The 15,974-nt window shown below is 40.7% G+C and overlaps 1 protein-coding gene across 2 annotated transcripts in view; it reads right to left on the reverse strand.

Annotated features, from left to right (window-relative positions):
• The window catches only part of osbpl3b (oxysterol binding protein-like 3b), a 215,970-nt gene continuing 199,996 nt past the window's right edge, over nt 1–15,974 (reverse strand). The window contains exons 21-22 of one of the 2 annotated variants that reach the window (XM_068058932.1): nt 9,577–9,699; nt 1–6,951 (exon numbers count right to left, since the gene is read on the reverse strand). In XM_068058932.1, the coding sequence (XP_067915033.1) occupies nt 6,846–6,951; nt 9,577–9,699 (229 nt within the window). In that variant the 3' untranslated portion in view covers nt 1–6,845. Of the gene's footprint in view, nt 6,952–9,576; nt 9,700–10,737; nt 10,831–15,974 lie in introns of those variants that run through there. The other variant, XM_068058942.1, reaches the window with a different exon arrangement.

Genomic DNA, 15,974 nt, shown 5'->3' on the forward strand with positions numbered 1-15,974 from the left:
CAAACCAGTTTATTTTTTTTACTTTAATACAGAATATATAGTGAATTATAGCATCTTCCCCATACAAAAGCAGAATGAATTAAACATACAAAATGCACTCAGTTTCTAGATTTTAGTTCCTTCAAACAGAATCATTCAGTAAACACACCTCTCCTCTCCCTCCCTCTACAAGCTTCAAGTTACAAACATGTTTATTTGGTGCTTATAATATCTGGATAGTAAATGTTGATAAAGGATTGTAAAAATGTGTAAATCCCTACTTTGGGTAAACAGACTGACCATACAATAATACATTTTGAGATCACCCAACATTATTATAAACTTTACAAATTAGAAACATGAATTCCCTGAAACAAACTATAAGGTTAAAACCAAAACACAAGGCAAATAATTACATGCAATGACCTTCAGCTCCAGATTTAATTATTCTCTGACTAACCACAGAACATTGCCAGAATTTCTGCATTTGCCTCTTCCCTCAGCAATTCTTTGCCATATTGAAAGTTCCTCAGACGGGATCATTTATTTTGACCAACTTTGACTATAACCAGCACAAAACATTAAATAACTTTATAGATGTCAGTTAGCTACAGAAAGTGCTTTGCTCCATATTGAACAATACTTAAAAATGCTGGTAGGTGTGTGTTCACCAGATTTAATGCTAAAATGCTGATTTCATTTTCAATGTACATTTCTAAATTTATGTGCTAACATTCAACTATGAAGGTAAATTTTCTTTAGACTCTGGAATCAGTTATAAAAACTATCTGATCTCTGGGCTAGCGACAACCCAACTTAACCCAAACACCTGGTATGATGATTTTAAATACGTGGGCCATAAGTTTGTGAAGCGAGACACAGCTGGCATCACATTACCGTGAAATGTAAAAACACTTATTCACTTGTAATGATAACAATTAACATAAAAATAAGCTGCTATATTAAAGTACTCAATGGATAGGTGTTATATTATTTTTATCCTATGAGGGATAGCTTCATAATGGACTTGCGACTGAGAAATACTGTACATGCGAGAGAAAGTCATGAGGAAAAGTAGTCTACAATTGCCTAGTGTTCCCTACATGACAATGGAATTCCATACAAGAGTAGAGGTAATAAGGAGACTCAGAGGTTCTGAAAATGTTGAGTCTTGTGTAGCTTGCAATGCATACAATCTGAGTTGAGAAGGTAAGGGAACTCAATACTTTAAGACTAAGTTTTAACATACACCAAATCTAAGGGAACTATGCTGTTCCTTTTCCAAGAAATGCAACCACTACTATGGTGAAAACCTTCCTGCGTTTATAGAAATTGGAGTTCCTTGTTATATCATGTTTAAATTTAAGACAGCAGCAAGAGTGACTACTAAATAAGTGTTAGCTAAGGAAAACAAAAACATTTTGTAGTGAAATGCAGTCTGGCAGCAATTGGTCAACAGAAATAGGCCAATATTCTCCTTCAGTAAAATGGCATATGCAATAATATTCTATTCTCCTACAATGCTAAGAACCATTAAACTTCACTTTGCTGAACTGAACATGTTCTTTGTTGGCCTAACTTATGGTGATAGGTTTAAGTGATGAAAATTAAATTTCGAACAAAAAACATTCCCATCCTATATCAGTACTGAATACCTAGAATGCAGGTCTATTCCCAGTTCCTGATATCAGCAGGATATGAGAACGGGACACTTGGATAATAATGGTAGGATTGGGCAGAGTCAACATGGATTTATGAAAGGGAAATCATGTTTGACAAACCAGTTAGCATTTTTTTGAGGATGTATCTGGCAGAATAGATAAGGGGGAACCAGTGGATGTGGTGTATTTGGATTTTCAGAAGGCTTTCGATAAGGTCCCATACAGGAGGTTAATAAGCAAAATGAGAGCACATGGGATTGGGGGTAATATACTGGCATGGATTGAGAATTGGTTAATGGGCAGAAAACAGAGTCGGAATAAACGGATCATTCTCAGGTTGGCAAGCTGTGATTAGTGGGGTACCAGGGATCAGTGCTTGGGCCCCAGCTATTCACAATCTACATCAATGATTTGGATGTGGGGACCAATTGTAATATTTCCAAGTTTACTGAGGACACAAAACCAGGTGGGTACGTGAGTTGTGAGGAGGATGGATAGACAGGCTAAGTGCACGGGCAAGAACATGGCAGATGGAGCATAATGCGGAAAAATGTGAAGTTATCCACTTTGGTAGGAAAAACAGAAATGCAGAGTATTTCTTAAATGGTGAGAGATTGGGAATTGTTGGTGTCCGAAAGGATCTGAGTGTCCTTGTTCATAAGTCACTGAAAATTAATAGCAAGTAATTAGGAAGGGAAATGGTATGATGGCCTTTATTGAGAGGGGATTTGAGTACAGGAGTAAAGTCTTGCTGCAATTGTATAGAGCCTTGGCGAGACTGCACCTCAAGTATTGTGTACAGTTTCAGTCTCCTAATCTAAGGAAGGATATACTTGCCATAGAAGGGATGCAATGAAGGTTCACCAGACTAATTCCTGGGAGGGCGATTTGGTCATATGAGGAGAGATTGAGGAGTCGGGGCCTATATTCTCTAGAGTTTAGAAAAAATGAGAGGTGATCTCATTGAAGCATACAAAATTCTTACAGGGCTCGACAGGGTACATGCAGAAATGATGTTTCCCCTGGCTTTGATGGGGGAATTGGTGGTCTAGAACCAGGGGACACAGTCTCAGAATAAGAGGCAGGCCATTTAGGACTGAGATGAGGAGGGATTTCTTCACTCAGAGGGTGGTGAATCTGTGGAATTCTTTACCTCAGAGGGCTGTGGAGTCTCAATCATCGAGTATATTCAAGACAGAGATAGATAGATTTCTAGATATTAAAGATATCAAGGGATATGGATATAGTGCGGGAAAATGGCATTGAGGTAGAAGATCAGACATGATCTAGTTGAATGGCGGAAGTGGCCTGAGGGGCTGAATGGCCTACTCCTGCTCTTATTTCCTATGTTTCAAATATCTATGGATTTGGGGAATAGTGTATCATGTAAGCAACAATTTAAAAATATAAAAAGTACCATGTTTGCAAAGTGTCCAAGATTTCAGATGGCCATCACAATTCATCTTCATGCTCGGATTTCAGACTACACAAATTGACAAGTAGTGCTGGATTTTAAGCGGCCCACGCATCAAAATCTGTGGTGGGGTGGGGTGGGCAGGCGTGTCTGTAGGTGGCTCCAGATGAGGCCCGCCACAGATCTCGACACCGGCAGGGCAGGGCCTGGCCTATCCTCCCGGCAGTGGCGAGGCAATGTGGCGCCACCCGCCCTACACTCGGCAATGGGGCCACAATCACCATAATCAAATAAATAAATGAATGCATTTATATATACTTACCTCAGATCTTGAAGGCCCCCTGGACTCTTCAGCCCAGCAGTCAGCACTCCTGCACCTTTGGATCCCCGTCTGGGGAAATGAGGCACGACACTGGTGGGGAATGGGGGAGGAGATAAGTTCGTCAGTGTGGAAGGGGGGGATGGGGTCAAATAAATGTCATGGGTGTAGGGGATGGTGGGAAGGGTTGTACTTTAAACTTTGTGCAGTTTTGGGGGGGGGGGGCGATGGTGAAGGTCAGATGTTAAAGGCAAGTGGTTTTTGGGAGGGGAAGGGAAAATAGTTAATGTCATTGTTATTGGTGGGGGGTCAGTGGGAGAGGGGCAAAAGAAATGTATTTATTTAATTTTATTGAATATGTCTTTAAATATTTAAGTAAGCCAGCAGGGCTGACTGTCCTTTAAAAATGGCATCAGCACCTGTGCACAGTATTGAGGAGGGGCCGCCCCAGCTATTTAAATGACCTGCCACTCTCAAGACTGCGGCGGCTCTTTGGTGGACCGCCATTTTTGAGCTCATCGCTTAAATGCCAGCCCGTAATGTTTGCTGAATAAATGACACTAAACTTTTATTTTTTAAAAATGTACTAACTAATTCAGTTTACAGAATTCATCTGTTTAAGTAAAGTTGGATGTGCTGGAGTGACAAGGGTGAGTGATCATCTTATTGAATGTTTAAACAAGCTTTTTTGCCTTTTCAGGTGATTATTTGTTATAACCGATCTCAGGATTACTATGACAACAAAAGGATCCATCAAAAACATTTATTTAATGGCAGCCAGTTACACTATCTACTGTAATGAAGAATAGTTTTACAAGTCTTTAATAGGCAAATGGGAGGATTGTGAAAATTGTCACATTGTTATTTTGTCAAGGTTATTGTGCTATACATCTGTCAAATAATATTGATCTAAGTTAGAAAATCGTTTGCTATCTCCAAGGTGATTAAACACAATATACAAAGAAATATAGTGTTACTAGATTCTTGTAAACATAAAAGATACTATACTTACGTATCATCTTATTTGCACCAATACATTCAAACTATTAGCTAGCTTCAAGTGCACAGTTCAGCTAGTTTATCATGCTGTAAAGCTCTACATTTTTGAGAAGGTGCTGCAGTTCAACAGCACCATAATCTTTAATTACACAGAACAGACGGGATAAAATACGCCGTCAAAAACAACTGCATCCCCATTTCTTGAAATATAATTATGGCTTGTGGCTTAAATGTTGCATACTTCCCTTAGAATTGATGATGCATTTTACACTTATTGCCCAAGAATCTCAGTTGGAGACACTATCAGCTTGTAGATATGCCACTAGATGGCATTCTATACACAAACTTATCTCACAATTCTGTGTTTTTGGCAAGTGCAAAAGGGAAGCTAAAGCAGGAAGAGTGAAACCTGGGATAATAATTTAGCCCCAGTTAAAGTACATATCCTTCCAACAAATCATGCCATTACCATTGGTACCATCCTGCTGATGGCAGGTTTCAGCTCAGTTCATAGCTAAAGAAAGAGCAAATCTCGATAGATGGAACCAGTTTCCCCTTGTCAATTTTGTGGTTTTGAAGACCTGTCCTGTCATTAGATCAAAAAGGCCCTGTTTTCCTCTACATGTGTTTTTCTTTAAGGCAGAAAGGATTCTCATGCAGCATTAAGAATGGAGGGGATAGAATTATTTGCTTTATTGAAAGAGGTAGAATGTGTACAAAAAATCCTGAACATTTTTAGTACAGTGAAACAGGTCAACAACTTCCCAGGACCCACTTCATGTACTAACAGTCAAGTATATTCTTAATACAGGATCAAGTGTACATCAACATATTAAAAAAGACTCGTGATGGTGACCAAACAGAAGAATTAGCCTCATGTATCTACAAATAAGTGGAAAAATAGTGACAGAATATGACAATTTGAGTCTGTATTTCATATTGGTATTTTTACCTTTGCATTCGGGGAGTGTAGATATTTCTTGAACGGAGGGCTGAATTTTACCGGCTCCTCGACACCGCGGGTCGCGGCCAGTAAAATTCCGTGGGGAGAGGCCCGCCTTGACCTGCGATGTCAAGAAGGGCTCACCGCATATTACTGGCGGTGGGGGGGGGGGGGGGGGGGGACCTCAGTGCGGCCCCCCCCCGCCGCCTGGTGGCGGGTCCTTCATCACCATATTAAAATGAACCTTAATATTTAAATCAACTTATCTGCAGGCGGTGGCTGTCCCACACCGATTCTATGGCCTACTTTCGGCCTTCACGTGCCTTTGGAACTCCGTATGGAGTTCCGAGGCGAGAACCTGGTGGGAAGTGGGAGGAATAAAATTTTCAGGGCGGCAGGGGTGGAGGAGCAGGGAAAACAATTTTGATTGGATGTGGGGATGGTGGGAAGGGGTTGAAGGGCAAAAGATTGAAGGTTGGGGTGGGGAGTTTGGGTATTTGAAAATGCCAATTGTTGGTCATTTCAGGCAATGAAATGACCATTGGGTGGGGGGGTTGGTGAAGGGCCTCCATCACAAAAGTTTTTATTTAATAAAATTTTACAATGATATACCTTTAAATATTAAAATTAATTGTAAGGGCTTAAAAGCCGTTGCCGGGGACGTGACGCCCGCCCTGTCTACATCATCAAGGGACGACTGCTCCGCCCGCTCGATTTAAATGAGCCCCTTTGAACCAATCTGCAGTTAACAGGTAGGGGTGAAATCTCCTCTACCTTGCTTCTTTTTAGTTGGCTTGCATTCTTCCACAAGCCCAGACACAATTTCCTAGCAAAAGGTGGGAACTGGATAGGGGAGGGAAAGAAAAGACAGCAAGTCAGAAAAAAAGTGTTTGTGGCAATGCAGTTTTGTGCTGACTACATCAGCACTTGGTCTGAATGTAACAGGGGGTTCATGGCTTTCATGACAAATTTCACTGTAAAAATGTTTTATTTGAAGGATCTTAAGAATGCTCTACTCTCAAAGCAGATACATTATTTAAATACATACACCTGACTATTAATGTATCTTGAATGCATGCCATCACCATTCAGAAATTCTGTACTGAGCTTTGAATAAATTCAATATTGGAAGCATTCGGTGTGCCTTAGCTAAAGGAATACAAAGGCATATAATATCTCTGTATACTAATTTAAATGGAGACATCCATTCATTCTCTTTGCAAGCAATAAATACATTATATATTTGCATATGTTATGCATTTACTGTTTGTGATAAGTTTCTTGTAAATAATCAAACCCTGCAGTGTATGAAGTGATATTTTGAAGCAAAAATTGCATGGGTTTTAGAGCCAGCAATTTTGTTAAGGCATCAACCTAGTCAGAACAGGTTTTCATACCATTTAGAATAAATAAAATAGAGAAAAAACACATATGAAGATTACAGATGGTCCATAGATGATTGTAATAAATAAAGGATAATAGTCATGGAGCAAAGAATGAATGAATGTGTCAAAATGTCAAGGTAACTTTTCACCAAAGTATTGGATTGTCAAGCTTGTCGAAGCCTGGATCTTTCCGAAGTTCCCAGTAGGTTCCGGTGCTCACCCACAATTCCTTTTCATCTTCACAAGACTTTCTGTAAGTAAAAGATTGAATTGGCTTCTCAAAATGTGTGCAATTGTATATAACACAGAAATGCATGAATTATTAGAGAATGGTGACCTGCTACAGAGTTGGACTAGCAACTACAAGTTCAAATCCCACTATGGCAAGTTGGAAAAGTTGAATTTAATAATTGTGGGCTAGCACCGGAAAAAGGAGCCCTGTGAGGACATCCTTCATGACACTACCACTGTTCAAAGCGGACAGACCTAGCAGAACAAAACTGTGAATCATGAGGTGTTTTGAGTGAAGAACAGCAATGAAATTGCATTCCACCACAATTTGCAAACCCATGCGTCAAAATGTTCCTCACTTTTCCATTACCATTTCCAACAAGTTGGGAGATCAATTTTGTTCAACGGGGAGCAGCGCCAGGCAAACCTTAGAAAACAGTACCAACCTAGTAAAGCTGCAATACAAGGCCAAATGCACCGAAGAAACAGGTTTAAGACAGAACTGAGTGGTCCAAAACTCTGTAGTCCTACCACAGCTAATCAAGAATGGAGAACAAATAGGAGGAGGCTCATAAGCTATGCTATCCTCAACCAAGGTGGGGTTATACCTGATACACAAGATGATGTCTGTGGTTGTCAGAGGCCAATCACCAACACCACAGGACATTGCCAGGGTTGCTCAGCGCAGCATCCTTGGCCCAAACCATCTTCAGCTGCTTCATCAATTACTTTCCCTTTCATAAAGGTCAGGGGTAGGGTTGTTCATGAATAATTCTACAGTGTTCAGCTCCATTCACAATTCCTCAGTTAATGAAGCAGCCCATGACAGCCTACAGCAAGACTTGGACAACATTCAGGCTTGGGCTAATATGTGGCTAGTAACGTGCATGCCACATACGTACCAGATAATGATCATCTCCAACAAGACCCTACCACCTCCCCCTGATATTCAACCACAACACCATTATCATCTTCCTTCACCAACATCCGGGGGTCATGAGTGACCAGAAGTTTTATTGGACCAGCCATAGCAACAGTGTAGCTACAAGAACAGGGCAGTAGCTGAGTACTCCGTGATGAGGACCTTACCTCTTGACCTCTCAATGTCTCATATCATCTACAAAGCTCAAGTCAGGAGCACGATCGAATTCTCACCATTTGCCAGACAAATGCAGCCCTAACCCTCAAGATGCTGAATAGCACCAGGATACAGTAGTATGCGTACCACTGAACTGAATATTCACCCTTCAGCACTGATGCATTTTGGCTGGTGTGTACTATATCTACTGAATGTACTGCAGCAGAAGCTTCCAGTCCCTCTACCGCCAAGAAGGATAAGAGTAGCAACATCATGGGAATACATCATCACCAAGTCAAACACTATCCTGACTTGGACATATGTTGGCATTGTTGCGGAGGAAAAAACCCAAACTTCTCCACCTGACAGCATTACCACAAGGGTCTGCGGAAATGTCCAGGACGCAGGTAAAGTAAGACAGCAGCGGTTCAAAGTCTACCAACAGCGCCTTTTCAGGGCAATAAATGTGGCCTGGCCAGCATCGCCTACATACTGAGAATAAAAAAAGTTAAGAAACTAAGCATGAGAGAAATATTTTAACAAATTTGATTAAAGATGATGAAAATTTTCAGGGAATTACATCACCACAATAACCAAAATTACTGCTTTCAAATTAGCGGCATAAATGTTCTATATTCACACACTTTACAATGATTGTACCTATTCACTCTGAAGAATTGAAATGGCAAAAGCAATTTCTTTCCCACAAAATTGGAAATGGCAAATGTTGATACAAATAATTTGACCATAAGTGAAATGTTGATACCACTTCAATGGCTCGTTTGTGATAGAACGAGGCCATCTCACAAATGGTTCATTTTACTACTCAAGTTTTTCATTTGGAATAGTCTGAGACTGAAGAAAGGACAGCTAATCATGGCACAACCGGGATGAAACTGTGCATTGTTGTATTATTCATCAGCATACTTGTGCAGATACATACATAGGAAATTCCTTTGTTCAATATTTTAGCCAAGTTTTTAAGCAGTTTCCTTTAAATGGATGAAACATCTTTGTTAAAATAGAAGACAGAAAAACTCATGAACATGTTAATCTGCTTATTATGAAATTTCTACCCAAATAATCATGGCTTTAATAATGTTTTCAACATTTGACTACAATTAAAATTTTCAACAAATTTATTCATAAGTCCATTATTAAAAGCAATGGGCAATAGGGAACAGAAAGTGGAATACCCACTTTACTCCAATGCAATGAGCAATCCGATGTCCCATTTTTTGATGTATTCCCACTCAGAATAAACCAGACTTTTTGTGTCACATTTTCCTACATCCTGAATGAATTCTCTTGCTTAACAATAAAGACTTGGAATTGTGTGGTGCATCTTGCAGTTACCAACAAAAAGGCAACTACTATATTCTTTCTAATGTCACAGAAACTATAACCTAATGTATATACATTGCAAAGATAGTCCAAAGTAGTTACCAGTTTACAATTTATTTCAAGTAAAATTTGTGCAAATGTGTTCTGTAGTTTGTGCTAAAGATTAATTGACAAATGGTTTCAATCTAATTTACAATGCATTCACTCAAAATGGCTAACATACCTAAAAAATCGAGGTTGGTGAGTCATGTTATTTTCTTCAAGAATTCTCCTCCTTTCTCTTTGAAGTTGTTCAATTCTTTCTTTTTGAGATTCTGCAGCCTCTATGTTACCTTCTTCAAGGTATCTGAAGTAACATTTAAAAAAAAGTTCTCAAAAACTTTGGAATTAAAAAAAAGTATTGAGAAAGTACAACTCAATGTAGGATAAAAGGAACACAAGTTCGCTGATCTGTTATGGATTTGTGACCAAAGCTTACATTACCGTAAAGAGCTGCACTACAGCAGGGACAAGGAGTCTCTTTCTGGGCTGGATTTTACAGCCCCCCTCGATGTTGGGGGTTGTGGTGGGGTGGGGGGTGCAGAAAATGCTTCCGGGAGAGGACCGCCACGTACCTAGACGCCGGAAAGTCAAGGCCTGATATTGCCAGCGGCGGCGAGGCCTCATAGCGGGCCCCCACCCCTCAGCAATGGGACCAAAATTTACACAAGAAAATTTATTAAAGTAAATGAATTAATGAAGACCCGCTTCCGTCATGCATTCCGGGGCGATATTGCTACCAGCGGCTGGCACTCCCACACCTTCAGATACCCATTCAGAGATCCGATGCGGGACACTGGTGGGGAGGGCGGGGGAGCAGGTAAGTATTTCAGTGCAGGGGTGGGGAGCGGGGTCAAACTAATCTAATTGGTGTAGGGGATGTTGGAAAGGGGTGAAGTTAAAAGTTTGTGAACTTTGGTGGGGGGGGGGGGTTTGGAGAAGAAAAGGTCAGGTACACAAGTTAAGTATTTTGGGGGGTGGGGAAAGAGGGCAAGGAATGAGTGCATGGCTATTGGGGGTGGGAGGGAGAGGGGCTGGAAAAATTTAATTTTTAAAAATAAATTTTAATGCACTATCGCTTTAAAACTTTAAATTGCAATGCAAGGCTCGAAACCTTTTAAAAATGGCGTTGCCGCCTGCACAGTAGCTCCTGACGCCGGGGACGGGGACCGCCCGCCCACTCCAAGTCATCGGGGTCTGCCCTGTCATTTAAATGAGCCGCCGTGCTGAATATCGCGGCGGCTCCACGACGTCCAGTCCGCATGGGCAAGATCGGCAGTGAGCTGGTAAAATCCAGTCCTCTGTGTTGCAATTTCTATGATTTGATTAGTGAGACAAAATGTACCTATAAAATATCTTCAAGCACTTCAACGTTCATCACTTTCTTTAGCTGTTGACCAGTTCTTTCCAAGATGTATTAAGAATCGTTTTGGTGACACTGAGCCATTTTGTTCGCCCATAAAGAAAAAGAATTAAATTTGATATGATACCGATTTAATTTTGAAAGACCAAATTCCAAAAGAAACTGAACTATTGCTTGAATACGAAGATGATCTTAGTCTTTGTGGTGACTTTAGATATTTATAATTTTGTAATAAAAATCTACCACTTGCTTCATTTTTGACATATTATTCCTTCATGCCTCCATCACTTCAAATGAGGAAAAGTAGCAAAAATATCAATTCTGTCAAAGACAAGAAGTTTGCTCCCAGTGCTCTACTGAGTATACGTTGTTTATTGTACTGTGCGAAAACTAAGAATGGAGTACAAAGCGGTAGAGTTAATACTAATAAAATTTTAGCTCTCTCATTAACTCGCAATATTTTTTTACACTTGGGCCCAAAAATACCAATAACATACATCATTGATAAACCACAGTCATTCATTACAATACAGGTCACAACATAGAACAAAGTGATCTAAATGTTATGAGATGTGGACTGTGTCTTATCTATGAGTGAACGTATCTGCAGGGTTCCACATGTTAACCTTGGGACGAATTACATTAAAGCAAAACAGCAAGGATAGGCAGCTCCAAAATTCTTTGAGACACGATCCTAGTGTATCCTCCAAACCTGGCAGCGCACTCTATTACGGACACCGCCAGAATTTGTGGCATCAGTGCAGAAGGCAACTCAGTTGCATGGATTCCAATACAAGTGCCCTTTGGACAGATCTCTCTGGCACTCACCTATCCCACTCCCATGCACATGATCATTCACACACCCTTTACAGGAGATGAAGGAGGAGTGAGAGATATTTGCTTCAGCACTGGTCTGATTGGCTCATGAGCAAGGGGTTGATGTAGGAAGTTGTTTATTTATACATTTTAAAATCAGTGCCTCTTCAGGGGTCAAGGACACATGCAGGGCCTGGACTCCACTGATGGGACCCACATGCACCATTGTGAAGGCTGGTATGTCTCAACTCATTGGCGCACCAGCTGCCAGTACTATGCCGGAGCAGAAGCAAAAATATCTGGCTGAGGGAGTCCACATCCTTGACCCTGCCCCAGCTAGGAATTTGGCTTGTAAGGGGGTGGGGTGGAAACAGAAGCTGCACCGTTTATACGGCAAATCGGAAACATCTGGAAACGGTGGAGACTCTTAACTCCACCCTCCCTTGTGCATCTGCAGCCTCCTGACTCGATCTCCCATTGGTGTCCCTTGGTTGAAAACCAGTACTCTCTCCTGTTCAAACTGTGTGTCATCACATTCCTGAGGCAGGGAGCAGCAAGCCGATGCTCAACAGCTTTTATGACTGAGCTTGTAAGAGTGACAAATTATTTAAAGCAAGTACAGTTGGTGATTAATGTATAAGTTATCTGCTATCATGTTATCTGCTCCAGATAACTAAAACAGCCATGCCAATTTGAAGCTGGAACACTGCTACAATGGGGGAATTAATAAAGGTTGAAAGCTCAAATCTACACTTCCTTTTCTGTGCTACTCCCACATCCTTCCCCTCCCAGGTTCCAGGGAACTTCCTACTAATTGCATCAGATCCAATCCCACCCACTGGATTCTTGTGCCATTATTCCTCTGCCCAGCAACCTCTCAAGCCATTGCTGCCACCACCATCCTGCTGCTCTGACAGTCAATGGAATCTCAGAATCCAAATCAAATATAAATTCAAAAGTTGTGGAGAAACTAAATTTTCTCATGACCTCACAGTGGGATAAAATACACAACATTGAAATGGTGAAGTCATGCACATCTACAGCTCAACTCCATGTTGTATCAATTGCTAATAATGTACATTGCTACCTGTGGAAGGTTTTCATTAGTTCTGATCATCTCCTTTCAGTTTTTTTTAAATAGTTTTGTACAATTTTGACCTGGCACTTGTAGCCTGAACACACTTTTGTTACAACTGTTTCCTGGAGGTTCCTGCAGGTGGGGCTAAACTACAGAAAAGCAAGAGGGGAATTTTAAAAAGTCATCTCTGCCATCTGGATCTACTTTCCAATACCTTCTCCCCTCCTAAAGGTATTTCTATATTTTACTGGGTTTTACTCCCAGATACTGCATAGAACTACTTTTTAAAAAAAGATTCATGCTTATGAAATTCCAACTAAATATAAAATACAGTTTCTCCCTCACTCAATCTATCTCGCACAACTCGACTAAGTTCAACTCGAGAGCATTCAATAGGAGTTGTTAAATGCAGGCAACAGCCAAATAGAATAGCTTCAGTTTTTCTGACACCCCATCTGATTTTCGTCATCCATCTCTCCTGGCTGTAATTAAAAAGCATTTGTTCCCAGTGGTAGTGATGAAGGGGAGGAGTTGGGTCTAGCAAGTCACTCAGTTGCATCAAACCACTATCAGTGGTTGAAGTAGCACAGCATCACCTTCTCTGCCCATCCCTTGTTACCCCATCAAAAACAGCCTTGCCAGTAACACCCAAATTCCAGGGCTGATTTTTTTTTTTAAAAAGACAGTAGTTTAGGGACACTTAATTGAAAGAGTTGACAAACAAAAATAGAAATGTTGTAAAGGTTATACTAAGCTTAAATTAAAATACAAGTAAAAGCAAAATATGGGGGGAGTTCTGCTAAACATGTTTCTTGGTGCATTGGAGTGTGCAGAAAACCCACAGGAAAAAAAGTGATGCGGAAACACTAACATTATCCAAGTAATAAAACCTTCCTTTTGTTCATCAAGGGCACCAGATTTAAAAAAATTAAAAACCATAAATGTACTCTCTCTATCCCAGGATGTTATAGATTATTGCTGTTTGTAGTATATATAAACGATTTGGAGGAAAATGTAGCTGGTCTGATTAGTAAGTTTGCGGATGACACAAAGGTTGGTGGAGTTGCGGACAATGATGAGGATTGTCAGAGGATACAGCAGGATATAGATCAGTTGGAGACTTGGGCGGAGAAATGGCAGATGGAGTTTAATCCGGACAAATGTGAGGTAATGCATTTTGGAAGGTCTAATGCAGGTGGGAGGTATACAATAAATGGCAGAACCCGTAGGAGTATTGACAGGCAGAGGGATCTGGGCGTACAGGTCCACAGGTCACTGAAAGTGGCAACGCAGGTGGATAAGGTAGTCAAGAAGGCATACGGCATGCTTGCCTTCATCGGTCGGGGCATAGAGTATAAAAATTGGCAAGTCATGTTGCAGCTGTACAGAACTTTAGTTAGGCCACACTTAGAATATTGCGTGCAATTCTGGTCGCCACACTACCAGAAGGACGTGGAGGCTTTGGAGAGGGTACAGAGGAGGTTTACCAGGATGTTGCCTGGTCTGGAGGGCATTAGCTATGAGGAGAGGTTGGAAAAACTCGGATTGTTTTCACTGGAACGACGGAGGTTGAGGGGCGACATGATAGAGGTTTACAAAGTTATGAGCGGCATGGACAGAGTGGATAGTCAGAAGCTTTTTCCCAGGGTGGAAGAGTCAGTTACTAGGGGACATAGGTTTAAGGTGCGAGGGGCAAAGTTTAGAGGGGATGTGCCAGGCAAGTTTTGTTTACACAGAGGGTGGTGAGTGCCTGGAACTTGCTGCCAGGGGAGGTGGTGGAAGGTGATACGATAGCGACGTTTAAGAGACATCTTGACAAATACATGAATAGGATGAAAATAGAGGGATATGGGCCCCGGAAGTGCAGAAGGTGTTAGTTTAGGCAGGCATCAAGATCGGCGCAGGCTTGGAGGGCCGAATGGCCTTTTCCTGTGCTGTACTGTTCTTTGTTCTATTACATCACAATTATTTGCCTGAGTGAGAAGGAATTCTTTCACAAAGATCTCTAATCTCAATTTTGAAAAATCTACTTGGAAACAATCATGTTACAAAAAAAATGGTTGCTACTGTAACATTACAGACTGTATTAGTCATAGTAATTGTGGGATGAGGAAAGGGATACACCTAGATGCAAATAAAATAGATTAGTAACAGTTAATTACAGAGGAATGTGTATTTGGGAGGGATCAATGGCAGGATTATAAACAAAATGCATACTAGATATCTGTGTTTATATGTGGTTGCTCTAGTAACTTCATTTGCTTCCACCAACGTTATGTGGAGGAACTGGTATTTCTTGACACCACCTGCACAAAGGGATGTTTAAACACGCAAGATGCACAAAATGATTCAAGAGTTTTTTTTTTAACGTCAGTTGTGGAGAAGCAATGAGAATCAGTCATAATTGAGTGATTAAGCACTTGAACAAATGAGTGGATCAGAAAGCCAGAATGGATTTGTTCAGGGAAAGTCATGTCTGACTAATCTAGTTGATTTTTTTTTGAGGTTATGAGTAATGTAGATGAGGGAGTGTCTATGGGTGTTATCTATATGGACTTCCAGAAGGCATTCAATAAGGTTCCAACACAGAGATTATTAGCAAAAATACATCGAATTGGAGATAGTCTTTTGACTTGGGTTGGAAATTAGTTGGGAGATAGAGAATGGGGGATAAAGGGTACGTATTTTAATTGGAGGGATGCAACAAGTGATGTTCCCCAAGGATCTGTTATGGAGCCACAACTTTTCACTGTATTTACTAATGAATGATGAAGGAATAGAGTTGTATATCTAAGTTTGCAGATAACATGAAGTTGGAGGGGGCAGCTGGTGGTTGTTGGCAATAGTAAGTAGTGCAGTTGAGAGCAAGAAGTTACAAAGGAATGGGTGAGTGGGCAATATAATGGCAAATGAAGTTCAATGTGCGCAAATGTAAAGGAATCCATTTTGGACCCAAGCAAAATAATTCTGTGTATTTCATAAATGGTAAGGATCTAGAAACTGCAAACCAGACAGATTTGGAAGTCCAAGTATACAAATCATTAAAAGTTAACAGACAGGTACTAAAAGCAATTAAAAAGGCTAAAGGAACATTGCCCTTTATCTCAAGGAGACTAGGATAGAAAGGGGAGGAAATTATGCTTCAGTTGTATACAACCTTGATCAGGTTGCACCTGGAGTACTACATATAGTTTTGGGCACTGCACCTCGGGAAGGATATATTGGCCTTGGAGGGGGTGCAGCCCAGATTCAACTTAGAGAGAGTTAAATTATGAGGGAATGTTGCATAAACATGGCTTGTATTCCTCTGCATATAGAGCTAAGG

This window comes from Heterodontus francisci, chromosome 2 (assembly GCF_036365525.1).
Source record: "Heterodontus francisci isolate sHetFra1 chromosome 2, sHetFra1.hap1, whole genome shotgun sequence".
NCBI classification, from domain to species: Eukaryota; Metazoa; Chordata; class Chondrichthyes; order Heterodontiformes; family Heterodontidae; genus Heterodontus; species Heterodontus francisci.